General features: G+C 38.9%; 1 protein-coding gene across 2 annotated transcripts in view; it reads right to left on the reverse strand.

Moving 5' to 3' along the window:
- Positions 1–21,185, reverse strand: part of LOC150083223 (uncharacterized) — a 279,993-nt gene that overhangs the window by 213,065 nt on the left and 45,743 nt on the right. Inside the window, exon 1 of one of the 2 annotated variants that reach the window (XM_090377115.1) lies at positions 15,513–15,598. Coding sequence is in view for 1 of the 2 variants with exons in the window: in XM_090377117.1 (XP_090233243.1) it covers positions 15,513–15,670 (158 nt within the window). In the remaining variant the exon portion in view is untranslated. Of the gene's footprint in view, positions 1–15,512; positions 15,671–21,185 lie in introns of those variants that run through there. The other variant, XM_090377117.1, reaches the window with a different exon arrangement.

A 21,185-nucleotide genomic window follows, 5' to 3' on the forward strand; every position in this document is an offset into this window, starting at 1 on the left:
CGACATACACCATACCGCATTACAAATCTAAGGCTTCCAGATGCAGAAGAGGCTTCCGCCTAAGAAATATTGCAGTTGCAAAGGCTTGGAAAGCCAAGAAGTTCTCCTGTTTATCAACTATAATTGTCTCACAGCCTTCTGCCATACGACTGAGAATACTAACCCGAGATACCAATTCAATTCAATTCGTAGATCGCAGTACTCCTCACAGTTGTACATAATATGTTCCCATGATTCTCTTTCGCCACAATGGCAACTAGATCTTTCGTTAATTCCTAAATCATGCAACTTTGCATTAGTCGAATCATAACCAGTTAATAAGAACATAGCTTGTAAGTTTGAGGCAAACCATTTGAATTTTATCGGGGCTGCATTTCTTAAATCTACGAAAATTTTTTGTGCAATCTGCCCTTTATCACAAACACTCCAACGCTCTTGGCAGACTTTTACCAAAGCATCCCAGATTCTTGTCCTTTCTTTCCTGGGATCTGCCAAAATGTCCACCTGTCTATTTAGAAAAGAACAGGGAATGCCACGGCAGATGAAGTAAGCCAATGCACAATACAATAAATGCAGATCAATAGGCAATTTTCCAGTCACAATCTGCAAAGCTGGGGTCGACACAGTTCTGCATGCCATGCAGATCCTAAGGAGCATTACACTTTGAATGGAACTGAGCTTTCTAGTAAATACTTTTCCACTTACACGTTCAAACCAAATTGGTGCACCATACGTTACCATGGGGATAAATACATTCATATAGCAAGTTCAGCGTCTTACCTTTTATTCCTCAGCCAACTCTAGTGATTCGAGTAATCATCCCAATAACTTTCCTCACCTTTTCTGATAGATAAGTAACAACTGATTTGAAAGTCAAAGATCCGTCAAACATAATGCCTAGATATTTTAATTGCCTTGCCAATTTTAGGCTCGACCCATTCATTCTAACAACCGGGGGTCTTCTATTCGAAAATTGATCCTTAAAGACCTATTCGAAAATTGATCCTTAAAGACCATTGTCCTTGTTTTGGTTCCTGATACAGTCAGTTTATTTAACCTACACCAGTTATTAAGTTCAAACAAAACCTGCTGTGACCTGGTTTCTAGTTGCATCCGTGTATTTCCTTCAATAAGCAACACAAGATCATCGGCATATGCCACCATCTCTGTATGCTCGAAGTCCCTACGCAACCAGTCCTCCAAAACAAGTTTCCACATTAGTGGTCCAAAAACCGATCCTTCTGCCATACGTCTCGTTCACCTCTCGTTCAATAGAATTAACCGACGACTTAACAGTCACTGTACGGTGTGTGAAGTAGACCTTTACCACCCTAAAGATCTTAGTTGAACAGCCTGCAAGTATCAACATCATAAGAATGCTGCTCCATTGAATGGAGTCAAAAGCTCCCTCAAAGTCAATAAAGATTCCAAGGACATACATACTGTTCTAGCCTAATACATAGTTTCGCTATGCCCGAAGCGCATCTTCTATTCCACGACCTGGAGTAAAACCATATTGTCTGCCAGACCAGCCTAAGTTTTTTTTTTTCAAGTATAGTCAGTAATCCGTCTCGCCAGCATCCTTTCAAACACCTTTCCTAATCCAGGGAGGAGGGCAATAGGTCGATAAGATCGTGGATCATTCTTTGGCCTAGATGGTCCCTTCAGTATCAGCTTTAATAGGGTATCCTTCCATGGTGATGGAAAGGCCCCGTCATGCAGGCAGCTATTAAAAGCTTCAAGAAGGATTCCTGGTATCAGTCGATGAGCCCGTTTAATGACCTCTCCTTCGATGAGGTCCATTCTTGGGCATTTATTGTTCCTTCTGCCGATGCCAGAAGAGAACTTTGTGAAAATAACTTTTTAAAAATAAATACCTATACAGCCACTGAACAATCAGGTAATACAGATTTTAATTTGGAAAGTCATGTTTGTTGTTTGTTTGTTATTTTGGTTTTTAGGAGCATTAGCAACTAAGGCCATATTGCTTCGGGGATATGCGGTGGTCATTCCCTGACCTTTCCGCATCCTCCGTATTTGGTGGGCACGGGCTCGAACCCCGGTCTAATCAAGAAGCGTGTGCTACGCACTGCTTCTCCTGCCCACCTGGCTACGGAGGAAAGCCATGTATTGAAAAATCTGTGAGGGACATGATGCATGCTATTTCCCTAATTCCATATTATGCAATACAGAAACGGAATAATATCATTAATTAGAACCACCATAATCTTTAATTAGAAACTATATACACAGTTTATAACTAAAGAATAACTCACAGGAATCCCTATTATTCCCTTCGCTGAAGATCGGCTAACTACAGCCGCGAATGAAGAGATATTTAGAAATTCCTCTAGTCTACGACGGGTCTCGAACCGAAACCTACAGTGTATGTGAACCAATTTCACATAGACTGTATGAAGTGAGTTGATGAGAAATTTAAAATTCCTGCGGTCAAAGGAGAAAGCTTCATAATCAGTTGGTAAGAAAAGTTTGAGTAGGGCATGTTTAATCTTCACCAACGAAATACTGTGTCTATTGAACCAAGATGGGAAGTTTAGCCGGACTGCATAACTCAAAGTTAAGAATTCGTCATCTAAAACTGTTTCAGCCGGGTCTCTCTCATACTAGATCAGAAGTTTGGTAAATTACGAAGTGATTCGAACTATAAACTGGCCCAGAAGATTTTCTCCAGCTGCTAGTGTGGTTCAACAGTGCCACTAACAGATTCTGCTTATTGTTCAGGTAGATGAGAAAATTCCAGTTTGTTACTATTACTTTTAGATTTCTAAAAAGAACTGAATAGTATGCCTTCTGTCTAGACGTCTGATGATATAACTTGATCAAAATGAACTGAGTCCACCATTACTTGAAAAGACGTATCACTTCTTGTTTTCAATTCAGATACCATCGCCGTTATATTTAATTCTAGAATGTTTTTCTCGATGTCAGCTGTGGTTACGGTGTTGGAAAATTGTGTAAAAAACAAAAGTTACGTCCTGGTCTGTTTGCGAGCTGCAACCTACAGCAAGGAGGCCTGACTGGTGCCACGCATTATCTTCCCGCGGGAAGATAGTATCTCTTATGCACTACAGAAGAAGTGGTAGTAGTACTATTTTGTGCCCTTGATGTTGGCCAGATCACGAGTAAGGTGTTGTGTGGATATTACGGGTTGTTCTGACGTCAAGAGCTTAATCATTTATTCACGTTTTAAAAATGTCTGCATACAAGTGGAAGGAAGCCAATATTTCCCAAATTGACATGAACACTGCTCATTATATCTGAACGATTGTCAGAGTAAAGTACTTTCTGGATTTAATATTATACTGGAACTACGAGGGAAGAATGATATGGTGGCATCAAGTAAATTGGCTTTCGAGCACTGCGTGATGAAGAAATGTTTTTATCATTAGACATTGGTGTAGGCTGTTTGTCACTCTGCAGCTGATTCCATGTGCCGAATTCTATTTGTTAGGACCTGAACTACAGACTGCAGATATCAGTTTTCAATCGCCAATTTATTTACGTCATGCATCTCACACAGTTTTTCATTAAAAACTGTAAACCATCTTATAATTCTTTCACATGCTCAAAATAGGGAAAAATCGGCAGCTAAATCGTACAAGTGTCCTGACAAAACCAAAGAAGAGAAACTACAAAATAACGACCAAGGAATGCAGTTTCATTTCTGTCGTATTTCCAAGAATATCGACTATATATAAAAACATTCATAAAACAGTATTTTTGATGGGTAAGGATAAAGAGGTGATAATAAAAACAATTCCGTCCACTACAGTACACATTGGATACAACCCAGTCAGCGCCAGGAAATAGTGCTGCAGTAGGTCAACCCTCCGTAGCCGAGTAGTCAGGAGCGTAGAACCACACGCTCCTTAAGTAGACCGGGTTTCAAGCCTCAAACTGCTAAAATAGGGTCAACCTGACAAACAGCACTGGACCAGCGTGGCAAATTATGGACCATTTCCCTCAATATGAATCGTCGAGGAGGCCTCCATCCTGCAGTGGCTTATTAATGGCTGCGGTTTACCTTTACCCTTTTTTACCAGGACTAGTCAGAAAAACCCTTCAACGTTTTTAAATTTTTTATAACTATGTTACAACAAAAGTTGGAAAAGGGACTCAAAACAAACACGATCCAAAATGCTAGATAGAACGTCGAAGTCTGTCATGTCTCTTGTTCGGTGGAGGCTTTCTGGGCCAAAATGCTAAATGAATGTTCACAATTCCTCTTTTTTTCCATACTGTAAGGTCAATAGTGTGCTCCCCAAACTTGGTCGATTCTGTTGTCAGAGTTAATGATTCACCAATTCACACATTGCTCCCACGGTAAGTTTTCTGTGATGATCAGTTGGTTTCAACTGAAGGACCGACTGTTAAGTGATCGGCAACACACCAATATCTAGACCAAGGTTTTCCAACCTGTGGTCCGCGGCACTTTGTCCGGAAAAAAAAAAAAAAAAAAAAAAAACACCTTTGCGGTAGGTAGACAATCTCATTAACGGTGATGGAAGATACAAGCATGCCTATAATAACCCAACGTATACCGCATACGTTAAGCATCAGTACATCGTACAAGTTAGTGCAAACGCATCATATTAGTACGCAGCTAAACTCTGAATTAGAAAAAAAATATTCAAAAGCGGCATCGTGTAAGTTATCCCATATTGTGAATACCTTCACAATAAGTTGCCATGATATTGGGAGGGAACCCCTTCACAATCTCGAAATCCATTCTCCTAGCCAACCTAGGCATGACCTCCTGGAAGCTCATTGTCCTCAAAAAAAATCTGTCAACGCTTGCCAAGCTGCTAACTCGCCATATTGATGCCCCATCAATAGAAGATATCATCGCACTAACAAGAGTAAGAAATAGAAGCCATCACCCACTTAGGATGAAGCTATCAAACTTGGACTCCCTAAAAGGAATGTTCCCATGTAACACCATTGAACACTTCAACACTTTCTCCATTGATCCGGTAAAGTTTGAAGTCAATAAAACCTACAGAAGCCAAATTATAGACCAAATCTGGACTAAATCACCAGGATTTCTGTGAAAATTGAGCAGTTTTTATTAGAAATTTGATGATATGACCAAATAAAATGCAATAATGTAATGAATATAAATAATATGTTAATTCAAAGGGAATACATTTAGTAAATGTATATATCTATTTAATAGTTTTTATTATACAATAATTATATTGTAAAGAGCTGAAAATTTGTACAAAAGTGTATAATGTATATTTTATAATTTCTGTATACCCTTCTAGCCTACTTGCTGTACAGGGGGTGAACCTTGTGTTAATAAACTGATAGTAAATAAAAATATTGCACTACTTCGAATAAGTAACGCTTCACTAAAGGAGAAGACTGTTGTTACTTATTCTCAGCGGATACCACCACTTGGATGGCACCATTTCAGGGCTATATGGCCCTTCTTCGGTGGGCGAGTAGGTACCCAAGTGATGCAATGATGAAAAAACAGTTATGAAGTATAACTCCACAATATGAGAGATGCCTGATGGTGTATAATATAAATTAGGACTGAAATATGTTAAGGACTTTAGCCTCAGGCTGCGAGAGATTTAGACAACATACAAGTTAGTGCAAACGCATCATATTGTGGAGTTATACTTCATTACTGTTTTGTCATCATTGCATCACTAGGGTACCTACCTACCCACCCACCGAAGAAGGGCCAAATAGCCCTAAAACGGTCTGTCTAGGTGGTGGTATCCGCTGAGAATAAGTAACAACAGTACTGTTTTATGAATATTATTATATATAGTCTTCTCCTTTGGTGAAGCGTTACTTATTCGAAGTAGTGCAATATCATGGCAACTCGTTGTGAAGGTATTCACAATGCGATATAACTTAAACGATGCCGCTTTTGCATATACAGTGAAACTTCTCCTAACGGACATCTCTCTACAACGGACATTTTCAAATTCCCCAACTCACCTCCATTGGTTTTAACGTGTTTTCAGCTTCTGTCTAGCGGAAATTCTCTGTAACGGACGCGGACAGGCAATCTGCACTGTTTCGTTTAGATTAGCACTTAATTTGATCTCCCCATAACGGACTGCGGGAGAGCTGACGGCCCTTTTTCTAGGAACGTTTCTTCCACATATTGCCTCAATTGTGTGTTTATTTTCTATTTCCGATTCTCTGAATTTTATCAAGGTTTACGTCGCGGTTCTAAACCCTTTTTCAAGAATTTTAAGGCACGTGTAAAACTTCTGATGAATTCGGTGAGTGCAGGGGGGGGTGAATATGGTCGGCCTTTCGTCTTTTCTGTTTCAGTTTTGTTCCGTGTCGTGTGAAGTGCACAATGTCTTCTCGTAAACATTTAACTTTAAAAGATAAAGTCGAACTCATTAATGCGTATGATCGGCAAAAAAATCGTGTTCGCAATCTCGCTGCAAAATTCAAAATCGGGAAGACGCAGGTAAGCGACATCCTAAAGGAAAAAAATGAAATGCTCAAACAATTTTGGCAACACGGAAATGATCAGGTTCAAAAATCATTCCCGAAAACTGTTGGACTTCAAATTGACAATGTTACGCATGAGTGGTTTTGTCTCGAAGGTGTGCTAAAAAAATTCCCATTAATGGGCCTATTATTAGGGAAAAGGCTTTGGAGGTTGTGAAACCTATGGGAGTAAATGAGTTCAAAGCTTCTGTGGGATGGCCAGACAAGTTCAAAACTAGGCATAAAATTTCTTGGAAAACCGTAAGTGGTGAAGGTGGATCTGTTGATACCGGGGTTGTAACAGAGTGGACCGTCAAATTGGAAGATTTATGTCGTGATTTTGAAGCTAAGGATATTTACAACTGTGACGAAACAAGGTTGTTTTTTAAAGCTCTTCCTGAAAAAAACAATGAGTCTAAAAAACGAAAAGTGCCAGGGCGGAAAAATTTCTAATAAACGCTTGACTGTACTATTGTATACAAATATGCTGGGATACTTTGAACAACCTCTTGTTATAGGAAAACCACAAAATCCTCGTTGTTTCAAGGGCAAAAAGTTGAATCTTTTGAATGTTGACTGGAAGTCTAATAAAAAAAGCGTGGATGATAAGATATCATGAGCGAATGGATAAGTCACTTTTACCAAAACATGATTCGTCAAAATAGAAAAATTATTCTTTTCATGGATAATGCTGCATCTCACCCGTACATTGAATTGTATCATTCAAATCGTTTTTCTGCCACCAAACACATCTGCTGAGTGTCAGCCCTTGGATCAAGGGATAATAAAAAATTTTAAACTTCACTACAGAAAACGTGTTTTAAGACATCTCATTGCAAACATGAACGATGTAACATGTGCGAGTGACCTTGCATAGAAAATCAGCATCCTAGATGCAATTCAGTAGATTTCCTCTTCAGTAAAGTTTTGTAAATTCAGTAGATTTCCTCTTCAGTTTTGTAAAGTCTGGCTTGTTGCGAGGTTAGCCTGTGCGGACATTGCTCCTTAAAGCTCTTCAAACAGAGAAGTTTTTCCTGATTTATTTTCTGCTTTATTAGTTTAAATTGTCATATTACCTTATTTTCTAGAGTAGCTTTATATTCCTAGTTACGATACTTAGTTTAAAGTTTAACTTAGACAGAGATTTTGTAGATATTACTTAGTATCGGTAACGGTATCAAATCGACGTGTCACAAACCAAATTTTTTTTTTTTTTTTTTTTAACCAAATTTAGTCGATTTATTAACCAACTGTTATATCAAATTATCTTCTATAAGTAGATTATAGACCTAGTCAGGAGCCTTAGTTTATTCTAAATTGAGATAGCGAGATTTGGAAGCTAATCAATACTTACGAGTCCGTAGAAATACCGTTCGTGATTTCCCGCCATTTTTACACGATAGCATAAGCTTAGTGTCGTATAGTGCATAATATAATATTGCCAATTAATCAGTAAATCTATTAATCTTGATAAACTTTATTGTCAATTAAATTGTACTTTTAACTCTATATATATATATATATATATATATATGTAACGACTTAATCTAACAAATAATTAATACATAACTATAGTGGTACACGTGATACGGAAGTTGTATAAAGGGAACTCGTAGAAAACACTAGATACCGAAAAAAAAATATATATAACATAACTGTTTTGGGATATAACTTAAGGATTTAATTTTTGTTTTGAATTTTATTGAATTAAATCGGAATCATGACTCTGACCAGAGCAGCAAAGCAAAAGGCTCAAGCTAATGGGAGTGCTGTGGTTCAGGGGAGAACTGAGGGGGGCAGTTGCCCTCTGAATCACAGTCTATTAAAATGCACTGTTTGCTTGATGTTTGCGGAGCAGTCGGGTACGGGACATGATACTGCCAAGGGGGATGTCTTTGTGTGTGCACGATGTAAGGAGTGCAAGGAAATCAGGCGACAACTCAGCGTTGTTATGGGCCTTTATGAGAGCTTGAAGGACAGGGTGGATGCCCTCGAAGGAAATAAATTGAGGGGCCCATCAAGCTCTCAGCTGCCCACATCAACGCCAGAGCTTGCACTTGGTCATCAGGCAACACAGAAGCAGCCCCCTAGGCAGAATGCGCTGGTCCCACAGGAACTAGTAGTTGTTGGTGACTCTATTGTCAGGGAAACGGGGAACATACTTTGTAAAAAGGATAGGTGGAATAGGACCAGGGTATGTCTGCCAGGGGCAAAGGTTGATGACGTTGTAGAACGGATATCATCTTTTAAGGGCACAAAAGGTGATATAGTTGTACACGTTGGCACTAATGATATTAAGAGTAGGAGACCGGCGGAATTACTTAGCAAGTACAGGTCACTGTTGAAAAAAAGCCGTGAATTAGGGTTGAACTTGAAAGTGTCTGCAATTCTGCCCAGACACGATAGGAGGGAGTATATGATGAGAGCCTTGTCGATCAATTCGGCCCTGGAGGGATTGTGCAAGGCTCAAGGGGTAGAATTTTTTTCAGCCTGGACTGTACTTGTTAACAGGAGAGATTGCTTCTACAGGGATGGGATACACTTAAATAGAAAGGGTGCAAGAATTTTTGCTGATGCTGTCGAGGCAGTGTTAGGTGGGTCGGAAAACTGCTAGTTGGGGGGGATACAAGGACTAATAGATTAACAGTAGCCAGTGGCAGAGGTGGAAGTGATTCTTGCACTGCTTCTATTGAAATGAGCAGAAGTCTGAAAAACAGGATACAGGATATTTCAGAGACTGCTGGTAGTCATTGCGGTACAAGTAAACACATGGGTTGTGTTAGGGTAGCTAAGAATAGAAACAGGTGCATGTATACCTGCGTGTACACCAATGCTAGGAGTTTGGTAAATAAATTTGATGAATTTGAGGTATTGCTCAAAACATCAAAGGCAGATATTGTTGGGATATCAGAGACGTGGTGTCACACAGATATAAGTAATGCGGAACTGGAATTTGGGGAATACAATGTGTATAGAAAGGATAGACAGGACAGGAGGGGAGGAGGGGTTATGCTATTAATTAAGAAACACATAAAGTCCAAGGAAGTGAAGCCAGTCGACATCGATGGACAGGGCAGCGTCGAGTCAGTTTGGTGTGACATAAGCATAGGGAAATCAAAATTGAGAGTAGGAGTGTGCTATAGGCCTAATGACTCTGATGAGTATAATAAGATATTGTACAGGGAAATAGAGTGGGCCAGTAAATCAGAGAGTCTTATAATGGGGGACTTTAATTTCCCAGATATTGACTGGAATTTGTGGGTTGGTCACTCGCACACTAGCAAGGCTTTTGTGGATTTATTGGATGATTGTTTTCTACATCAGCATGTTCGTGAGGCAACGAGAGGGAGCAATACTCTTGATCTGATTATCAGTAGTGATTCCTCATGCATTAAGAACCTGCAGATAAATGAACCACTAGGTGGCAGTGATCACAGTGTGTTGAAGTGGGATTTACTCAAGGAGGTAACTACCATCAGAGGTAAAGGGAAGGGTTTTTGTTTTCGTAAAGGCGACTATGATGGTCTGAGACAGTATTTAAATTCTATACAGTGGGACCAACTGATGATGTTACCAACAGCAAACTCAAAATGGGAAGCATTCAAGGAACTAATCTTGGAGGCTACCAGGCTTTACATACCAACTAAGAAATATTGTTCAAGGTTTAGGCCTAAATGGTTGTCAGATGAACTAATGAGACATGTGGCAGAGAAGAAAAATGCATGGGATACATACAAATTAATGGGTGACATGGAAGCCTATGATAGATATAAGTTGGTCTGTAACCAAGTCACAAAGGAGATTAGGCAGGCAAAGGCAGACTATGAAAAATCCTTGGCAAAGGATGCAAAGAAAAACAGAAAAGAGTTCTTTACATACTTGAACTCGAAAAGGAAAGGGATGAATCAGATTGGTCCACTGGATATTGATGGTTCAACAGTTGAGGATCCTGCTCAGGTGGCTAACAATCTAAACGAGTATTTTGCATCTACATTCACGCATGAGGAGTTATTCAGGAAGGAGAATGATGTAGGTAAAGTAAACATTGGCAGTGAGCTGGATGATTTTGTAATAACTGAGAGGAAAGTGGAGGAGCGATTGTTGGGGATAAACATAAAAAAGGCACCTGGGGTGGATGGGATCTATCCAGTTATATTAAAGGAGGCAGCAAAGGAAGTAAGCAAACCCTTAGCCATAATTATGAGAGCTTCCTTGGACTCAGGGGAGGTACCTATGGACTGGAGATGTGCAAATGTGACCCCAATTCACAAAGGAGGTTCAAAGGCTGACACAAGTAATTATAGACCTGTTAGTTTAACTTCTGTTCCAGGTAAATTAATGAAGGCACTGGTTAAAGAAGCACTGCAGGATCATCTAGACAAGAATTCAGTTATAGCTCAGACGCAGCATGGTTTTGTTAAGGGCAGGTCTTGCCTGACCAATTTGATTGGATACTATGATGTAGTCACAAAAGAACTGGATGCAGGGAATAACTTTGATATTATATATTTGGATCTTAGAAAGGCTTTTGATACTGTTGCACATGGAAGACTGCTGCACAAATTGGAGCAGTGTGGCATTGGAGGCAAATTGCTGCTATGGATAAGGGGATGGTTGAGTGGCAGAAGACAGAGAGTGGTAATCAATGGACACTGCTCAACGTGGACTAATGTTATTAGTGGAGTTCCTCAAGGTTCAGTGTTGGGTCCGTTGTTGTTTTCGGTGTTTATGAATGATATTGATGATGGGATATCAAGTTTAATGTCCAAGTTTGCAGATGATACAAAGGTTGGCAGGGTCGTTAAGGACAATACTGACGCTATGCTGCCGCAACAGGATCTGGACAGGTTGAACAGATGGGCTGAGAGGTGGCAAATGAGGTTTAACATCGACAAATGTAAAGTGCTGCATATGGGAAACAGTAACCCCAGAGCAACGTATCAACTCTGCGGTACTACACTGACAGTGGTGGAGAATGAAAAGGACCTGGGGGTAATTGTGCAGGCAGATATGAAGTTCTCTGAGCAGTGCAGACGAGCTGCAAGAGTAGCTCATGGTGTCTTGTCAATGATATACAGGAATTTTTCTAGCAGGGATAAGGAGGTGATTATTCCATTGTATAAGGCAATGGTAAGGCCACATCTTGAGTACTGTATACAGGTCTGGAGGCCTCATTTCAAGAAGGATGTAGAGCTGCTGGAACGGGTACAGAGAAGGGCAACAAGATTAGTAAATGGAACAAAGGGTTGCTCTTACGAAGAAAGGCTTAAGTTTTGCAAATTACAGAGTCTGGAGACTAGGCACCGGCGAGGTGATCTGATAGAGGTGTATAAGGCTTTGAATGGTTTGAGCATGCTCAATGCCAATGGGATTCTTCATCTTTCTCAGAATAATCACCTCAGAGGGCATAAATTCAAATTGAGGAAGGACGGATGTCGGATAGATGTGCGGAAATTTGCCTTTGGCCAGCGGGTGGTTGGTTGGTGGAACCGACTTCCATCACTGGTTGTTGAAGTTGATAGCCTAAACAAATTTAAAGCTCAACTGGACAGGTATTTCGAACGAACGGAGGGGTGAAATGGGAGTGGGTTTTTTTTTTTTTTTTGTTTTTTTTTGGCTGATGCTGAATAAGCTTGCTTTCTTGCATCATATGCCTCTGCTAATGCTAATGCTTCTCAAACGCAAAAATTGAAGTTGTGAACAGCAATGTGGAGCACCAAGAAGAACAAGAACTTCAACATCTATGGATAATGTACGATACTTCCGCTACAAGTGACCCTGGCTACAAAGATATAGACTCGAACCTCACTACAGAAGATGGTGCTATAGATATCAACAACATCATCGATATTTTTCAAGAAGTTCCTCATGAGGATGAAGAAATGGAAGGTCATTCTGTCGAAGAACATATTAACGACGAACCACCGATGAAAATAGAAGAAGCGCTCATACAAATCAATCGTTTAAAAATGTTTTTTGCCGCTGAAGAAGATACTGAAGGCCTTTCGATGGTTTCTTCACTCCAAACAAATGTTGAAAACAAAATTATAAGCCGGAAGAAGGTGCAGAAGAAAATAAGTGATTACTGTATGTATTTGTCTTAAGATAAAGTCATAATATGCATAGCACAATTGTATGTATATTATTTACAAAAATATTGTGCAAAATCTGTATATAATGTAATTTAATTTTACATTAAACGTTTAACCATTTTTCTTTATCTCTTGTGTATGTAATTGTATATTATTTACAAAAATATTGTTCAAAATCTGTATATATTTTAATTTAATTTTACATTAAACGATTTTTCTTTCTTTTTTTTTTTTTTCTCCCTCAGACTTCTTGTTAGCGGACACTTCTCTCTAACGGACACATTTTCGTTCCCCATGGCTGTCCGTTAAAGGGAAGTTTCACTGTATTTGCTAATTGAGAGTTCAGCTGCATACTAATATGATGCGTTTGCACTAACTTGTACGTTGTCTAAATCATATTTCCCTTAACATATTTTCAGCATGAGTACATATCATTATATTTAAAAATATGTTATTAATATATTTGCACGTATACCTCAATATAATTTGTGGTCCATGCCATGACCTCACCTCATATGTAAAAGCGGTCCGTATCTGAAAATAAAAAGGTTGGGAAATACTGGTCTAAGGCACCGTTTGATTTTTGTGACATGAAGCACAAGATTAACTAAATGCTGGCTAGCTACGTAAAAGCGTCCATTCCAAGTTTATACGAATCTATAATAGTCAAGTAAATCATTTTCTATTCTATTCAAGGAAAGTTATTTGAACTGGTGAAAAGCAATGTTTTCACCAGTTCGATTTCAGCAATCACGCATCAATTCATCGCTGCTTCAAGTTGATTCTCATGCTAGGCATACAGTGCTCGTTATGTTCTATTATCTGACTATGCTGTTCACTTAACGTATTTATTCTAAGGCAACTCTTCAATCGGTGTACTTTGTTCTCTTTTTACGATTCGTATTCATAATCATTGGCTGATTGTACTCCACTGGGTAAAATTATTCTCTATCCGGTTATTCTCTAACATGTACACATTTTAAATTAAAAATGGAAAAAAAAACATAACTATTGGTATTAACGGTCCTGAGCGTGCGCTCTTAATCGTAAGAGTATTGTCTGTAGAAGTGCGTGTTCACGGGACGATTTACATGTTGTGCGGACTGAAAAAACTAGGAATAATTCAGGTGGAACCCTATATCCCCTCCACCCGAGCTTGGCTAATTACAGCCTCAAACGAACAGCACTTTAGAAATTCCTTCGTCGACGGGAATCGAATTCAGACCTCTCCAAATGATTGGCAGAAGGAGATGTATCGTGCAGACTAGGCAGATACGATGGACATATTTTAAGTTTAATAAAAATGGTATCGTATACCTTGATTTCAACGTTTTGCTACTTTCAGTGCCTTAAGTGAATAAATTTATCAAGTCCCACCACCGCTCACTGATAGCACAGTAGTTACGATCGCGGTCTTCAACACAGTGGAAATGGCATGGGTTCGAATCCCGTTAAAAGAGAATTTTTATGCGCTTTTTTTTCACGGTTCGGCCGAGGTGATTGGTTGATCTCTGATGAAATTCGCTACTATCTATCTATCTGTCCTCCTCCCAACAGAAACTATAGTATTTAATTCAGAAAAATGGGCAAACCTACCATAGTACACGCAATTTACAATGCACAAATGACTCCTGATCTTAGTTTTTTTTGACGCAAACAGCGATAATTACCTCCAGGAGTTTCTTACCTGGAAACACGCTAGTGAACAGTGATCGTTCTGGGCTTTACAAAGTTAAATTTTTAATCAGTCATCTACGATTTATTTGCTTATTCCAAGTTTTCTATTTAATCTGGGAAACCAATTGTAGTTTTACTGTTTAAGTAATTCCCAGTTCATTGAGAAATATTTAAAAACCAATAGAAAAAAAAAAAGATTAAACTTTTGTTAAATATCACGGAAATTGTTTATTATTATTTTTTTTCCCCTACAGATAGGAAATTCCTGAGGCTTTCATCCTATTTGGGCGCGGAATATACAGTATATAATACTCTTCCCCCCCCCCACAAGCATTCGCATCATTGAAGTATTATTTTAATTCAACAGCTAGCTGATTGTCACAAAAGGTGATAGGTCCTATCGTTAATTACTGCGGATAAATTAAGGCGCAACTATCATAGAAACATTATTGTTCTATAAAACAGAAGAAATTATTTCGTAATAAAACTGCTTACTACTCTTGTTACATAAAAACAGATCAAGTTTAATCCATAAAAGTTACAATTTAAATAGTAAAGATATCAGCCTAACGATACGTACAGTTTAACTCAGAAATAATTAAACGTTTATTTAAATACTTTGATTAAATAAACATTTCAGATACCAAAACATTTTAATACCAAATCAAGTGATTTGGTATTAAAATGTTTAATATCAAATCAAGCTGAGCAAGTGAAAAATCGATTATACACACCACATACATTCATTTTTGGAAGAATGAAAATTATACGATACTATATCTGTTTGCTTAAATGCCCACAAAATGTGAATATTTCTAAAAGTTATGGACCAAGAAAATTCCCATTGAGTAGAAATGTGAAAAAAAGGGAGAATCGACTAATTATGAGGAGAAAATTTTTTTCTAGCATAACTAGGATGCACAATCATTGGCTTTTACGAAATCTGAATTTTGAAGCGAAACGCCTTTCGTTTTTCGACTGATCCATGGATGCGCTTATTTACTGATTACTTCTGAGGCCAATAAATCATTGCAAGTGATAGTATCAATGCATGAACTGCTATAGCCAACGGTGGCAGAATTAAATGACGTAGAAATCAGCAAATGATATACCTACTATTGGGGTAGTTTTCAGTAAATTGCGGATTTAACTTTTAACTCTGGTTTCACATTTTCTTCTTTCGGGAATCATCTGGCCCATAACGCAAACACGACACTTAAATGGACGAATAAGATAAAGACCCATCGTACTTACGTGCTCTGTTCTTCAACCGAAAGCACCGCAGAAACAACCTTCGAATCTCGAGCCTCGTGTAGAAATCTAAACCGGTGCTGCTCCTTTATAGGAGGTATAACGATGGCGTCACTCAGGCACGTGTCAGCTTCTCGCGGTTGCTCCTTTGCCTTCTCTTCCTACAGCATATTGACAAATTTTATATATACAATATATATAAAAAGTATATATTCATAGTTAAGTAGGTGCAGGAAGTAAACATTTTTAACAGTAATGAAAATTTTTAAAACATATACAATATATGTAGATTGTGATTTTTGCAATTAATATAAAGCAATGATCATTTGGGAATTTAAATTTTCTCGTGAATTCTGCCGAGAAATATTCTTTATGAATGCGGGGGGGGGGGGTAAATTATTCAACTAAGAATTGCTCTTATTCTTTTGGGGAGGAGGGATTTTTGGAGCACCGGCTCCTTTTGACCATAGTGCTTGAGTTCCAGTGATAATTTGGCACACGGTTTGATATGAAATTCATCTTATAACTATATATCGTAGGCATATCTGAATGTCTTACAGTCTGAAAAACCTGGAACCGTATATGAAACGAAAATAAAAAATATAATAATAAATGCTCTTAGTTACTTGTAATTTTAGAAATTTGTTAGAATTATTGGTAGCTTGCTGGGCGTCTTGTAGTTTCGTCTATCTGAAGGCTGTACGTGTGTGAATGTGTCCTAAAAGACTGCGCGGACTTGGAGAAACCCTACTCGATTCGCCTAAAATCGGCTAACTTATCACCAGTTTAAGAAATCAGAAATTTCTCAAGTCGTAGACGGGAACAGAACTCAGTTTCAAACCTCTTCAAACGAATGACAAGTGGCAGAATACAGTACACATCCAAAGACTTGGTTACAATAGTTATCCTCATGTCACGTTACCTCAGGTGTCCTCCGGGACAGTATACAGTTTACAAAAGTTGTCACTCGTTTGGAGAAATCCGAGTTCCATCTACAACTGGAGGAATTTCTAAAGGCCTCTCTTCAATCGAGTCTGTAGTTGGCCAATCTCATTTTTCTCCGTGAGTTATTTGGGTTTTTCAGCCCCCACCTCATGCAAATTGGCTCCGCGAAGTCGCACTTCTAGAGACACACATACGGATATGGGTTACAGTGTCATGGGCCGTTAAAATAATCTTTCTATAGATTAAAATTATTTCCCTCCTAGTGATATTTATTCAGCCAATGGGAGAAGTGGGATGCGGGTTACGCGGTAATACGTAACAGAAGCTTGTTTTACTGTGGTAAAGCAAGCTTCTGTTTTAGCGTGATCATGCTAGATAAAGCTCGTGCACGCACTTGGTTTGTATTTATGTATTCATAGCTGAGGAACATGCACAGTCTCGAAAGCTTCTGTAAGTATTTTATGTTATTTTACCAAAAGAAGCGAGCGCAGAGAGCAAACCACCCTAGTAATTATTATTAATATTCACATTCACGTTACAAGTGAAACGTCTACGTACTGTAAGACTGTTCACATTATTTCACCTTGTGAATTTCATGAAATTTATCAAAAATGTACTTCGGAACGGTTTGAGAATGCGTTTCAAATGTTCCTTCCTAACCAGCGCGGTATTTTTATTTTTTTTTCCTACAGAATTATCTTCTCAAACAGTTAACTTCAGTTCTGTTGGTCATAACAAATCCACACTTTCAACCAATTTCACGACCACAAATGCCTTCATGTACCATTTATACGAGGGGTTTCCGAAAAGTTAGATAACACATTTTTTCTCTATGATGTTTAATAACACGAAGTTGAAATTACGCACCAAGAAATAAGTGAACATGCACTACTTCTCCACAAAGTCTCCAGTTTTATTGATGCACTTGTCCCAACGATGGATCGGTTTGTCAATACCAGTGCTGAAGAAGTCCGTGCCCACACGCAGTAACAAACATCGCACCGCCTGATGAACTTCCTCATCCGTGGTGAAATGCTTTCCTGAAAGGTGTTTTTTCAGAGGGCCGAACAAATGGAAGTCTGAAGGCGCTGAGTCTGGGCTGTAGGGGGATGTGACAGAGTTTCCCAACGATTACGGCGCAACCACTCACGAGTGGTGTGGGCAGTGTGTGGAGTTGCGTTGTCGTGCAACAAAATCACGCCGTTTGTCAGGAGTCCTGGTCGTTTGCGTCGAATGTTGGCTTTCAGTTTTTCCAACGTTGCACAGTAAAGCTGTGCATTGATTGTTCCTCCCTTCAGCAAGAAATCCACGAACAGAACGCCTTGGCGATCCCAGAACACTGTGGCCATGACTTTTCGGACACTGGGAACAGTTTTGAATTTTTGGCACACAGGAGATTGTGGATGGTTCCAGATTATGGAGTCTTGTGGGGTAAAGTGATGAACCCACGTTTCTTCTGCTGTGACTATTCGAGCGAGAAAATCCTCTCTGTCGCTGTATCGCAACAGGTTCTCCAGACACATCCCCATGCGTTTTGCTTTGTCCTACTCTGACAATCGTAGGGGCACCCAGCAGCAGCACACCTTTCGAAAGCCAAGGACATCGCGAACAATCGACTTACGTTCACTATTTGTGCAATATCACTCACCTGTTTCCAAGAACGATGCCCTTAATGCGCGAAATGTTGTCTTCTGTCTTGCTCGATGTCGATCTTCATTATCAACACGGCCCGCTTTAAACTCATTGCACCAAAAACACACCTGCTTCTTTGACATCACCTTTTCGCCATACACACAGCAACCGGTTCACGGTGAATGTCACTTGGTGAAGACCCTTTTGCTTGCAAAAAGCTTATTCGAATAACTTCACGAACACTAATTTTGGACCACACTCGCACGGTAGCCGCCATTTTGCAACTGGAATCTGCTGTGAGGCAAAAGTACGCCACTACACTGGCGGTCGTTTTGAACGTTATTAACGGGTCTATCTGTCCACCGCGTTTCATCTCATTCCCTTTCACCATTATTAATTAAAAAAAAAAAAAAAAAAGTGTTACTTTACTTTTCGGAAACCCCTCGTATTTTTCTTCTAACAAAATTATTATTTCGAGTTCCATATAGGCCATTATAAATCTCCTGACATAAGAGGTTTTAGAAAACAAGACTATACAAATAATACCAATTTATAATTAAATTTCGTATTGAATAACGAAAACATTTTGTAATAAATTATTTGTAGTAGTAGAAGAAGAAATAATTTATCAAAAAATGTTTCCGTTCATAGTTAAAAGTTTAACTATAAATTGCGTATTATTTATACAGTTTTGTGTTCTCTATAATCTCTGTATTCGTTGGTTCGACGTCAAGCAGTGCAGATGCATTGCGCATGGCTGCGCTTGATTGTTGACGGCGGCTATGCACTTCGAAACTGCATAGCAGGTTAATTTTTGGAATAATTTTAAGGTTTTTTTTATTTAATATATTAAACTGTAGTTAATAAATAGTTTGAATTAATGCAGTCACGTAGGTTAGTTTATTTTTGTATTTAGTTAAGTATTTATAACGCTACAGCTTAATATTCAGAAGGTATTCAATATTTTGGCGGGAACTTCGTAACTTCCGTTCGATAGCTTAAATTTAACTTCTCTAGTGGTTAAAGTTTTATCAAAAAAGTTTCACTTCTGCAATATTTTGGTAATTTAAATTCTGTAATATATTGTAAATTTCAATTTTTTAATCGTTTTAAAGTTCAAATTTTACCTTAATAAAGGTTGCTACAGGAACCACTTACAATACAAAGTCCAAAGATATCGGAAACTACACGGAAATGTCTGCGCGCATTTTCAGTGTAAGTCATGAGTTCGTCACTTGTATAGCCTGTATGTATTCTAATAGCATGTATTCTAAGGTTGGTCTAGTGGACAAACCTAGCTCAACTGATGACTCTTTTCTTTGCACCCGATGTAAGGAGTGTATCGATCTCAAATTAGAAGTTGCAATAAAGATTTCTTATAACTTGTTGCATTACAAGAATTTGAGTCACTGAAAAATCGAATGCTTGGCCTAGAAACAAATGTAACTGGGAGTTCGTCAGGGATTCACGAATGTGGTGACCTGTCAAGTGATGCAATCCGATTCTGATCCCAGATTAGAATAGTCAAGGGCATACTGCTCTGGTTGAAGGAGATCTAGTTTTATTGGGAGACTACTGTCAGGGAAACGAGTAATATTTTTTGTAATAAAGGTAGGTGGACCAGAACCAGGGTGTGTTTGCCGGGAGCAACAATTGATAATGTTACCAACAGATTGTCACATTCATGTGGGGATTAACCATATTAAACGAACAACATCTGACCATTTGTTGGATAAATATAGGACCGTGATGAAAAAATACCGCGAGCTGGGCAGAATGTTATGTGTCTGCAATTCTGCCCAGACAAGGTAAGTGGAATTACATGCTCTTGCCGGAATCTGAAAGACTCTGGGAGAATTTTCAATCAGCGTGGCCCGAACTTGTAAGGCGAAAGGAATCTATTTTGTGGAGATGGTATTCATTTCAACAAAGGTGGCGCAAGGATTTTTGCCAGTATCATTGAGGATACCTTAAAGGAAACTGCTAGTTAGGGGGAAGGAGGGTAATGTAGATCCGCGTTTATCTGATGATAAGGGTCAAAGCAATGCTTGAACTCTCATCAGAATTCGTGTTTGTTTCCACAACAGCCGATGTTGGCAAAATGCTCGGAGGGTAGCAGCGTTTCAAATGAGCGGGATGGAAAGATAGATAGGGAAACACGCCAAAATAACTTAAAGGGGTGTGTGTGGTCAGGGTAGTAAACTGTAGAATACTCAGTCTTAACTGTGTCTACAGTAATGTCAGGAGTTGTCAATAAAATGGCTGAATTTGAACTCCTGGTTAGGACAACTTTTCCTTTACTTGAATAAATAAATAAATAAAACTAATGCTGACATAATTGGGCTAACAGAAACGTGGCGCCAACCGGAAATTTGGGAGGACGAGTTCCACTATAGTACGCATAACGTATTTAGGAAAGATAGAAGGGGTGATGGTGTCATGCTTCTTATCAAAAGCAGTCTGAACGCGAAAAGTGCTCTTGATGAGTCTGAAGTTACATCTGCCAGCATAGAATCTGTGTGGTGTCAGTTAGTCGGAAGGCAAAGGTATAATGAAAGTGGAAGTAAACTACAGACTGGGAGATTGTGAAGAGTATGATCAAAGTCTTTACATGCATATGGAATGGGCAAGCAAGCACGAATGTTATTATGGGTGACTTCATTCTGCCCTAGATTGATTGAAATGAGGGACGGAAACTCACCTTGGGGAAAATAAACTTGATGATTATAATTTGTGCCAGCATGTCAGAGATAATACTAGGGATGAGAATATTGTTGACCTCATCATTACTCACTAATTAGATGACATCAAAGGGCTTAAAATACAGGAACCATTGGCAGGTAATGATCACGCAGCCGTCAGTTAGAAGATGAAGAAAGATGTTCCAGTAGTTAAATGTAAAAAGGCACGGGTTTTAATTTCAGAAAGAGGACTTTGACAGGGTAAGCAGCTATATGGCATCTATGCCCATCAGTCAAATAGTACGGAAAGAGAAGCGTGCGATAGTTGGAGCGATGGAAAGCACTGAAGACAATATCTACAAGTTTTTTCTAATAGTACAACATAAGTTTAGCGAAGTCAAGGCTGCGTATGAGAAAG

Source organism: Mastigoproctus giganteus, chromosome 7, assembly GCF_048544385.1.
Source record: "Mastigoproctus giganteus isolate SK-2022 chromosome 7, ASM4854438v1, whole genome shotgun sequence".
Lineage (NCBI taxonomy): Eukaryota > Metazoa > Arthropoda > Arachnida > Uropygi > Thelyphonidae > Mastigoproctus > Mastigoproctus giganteus.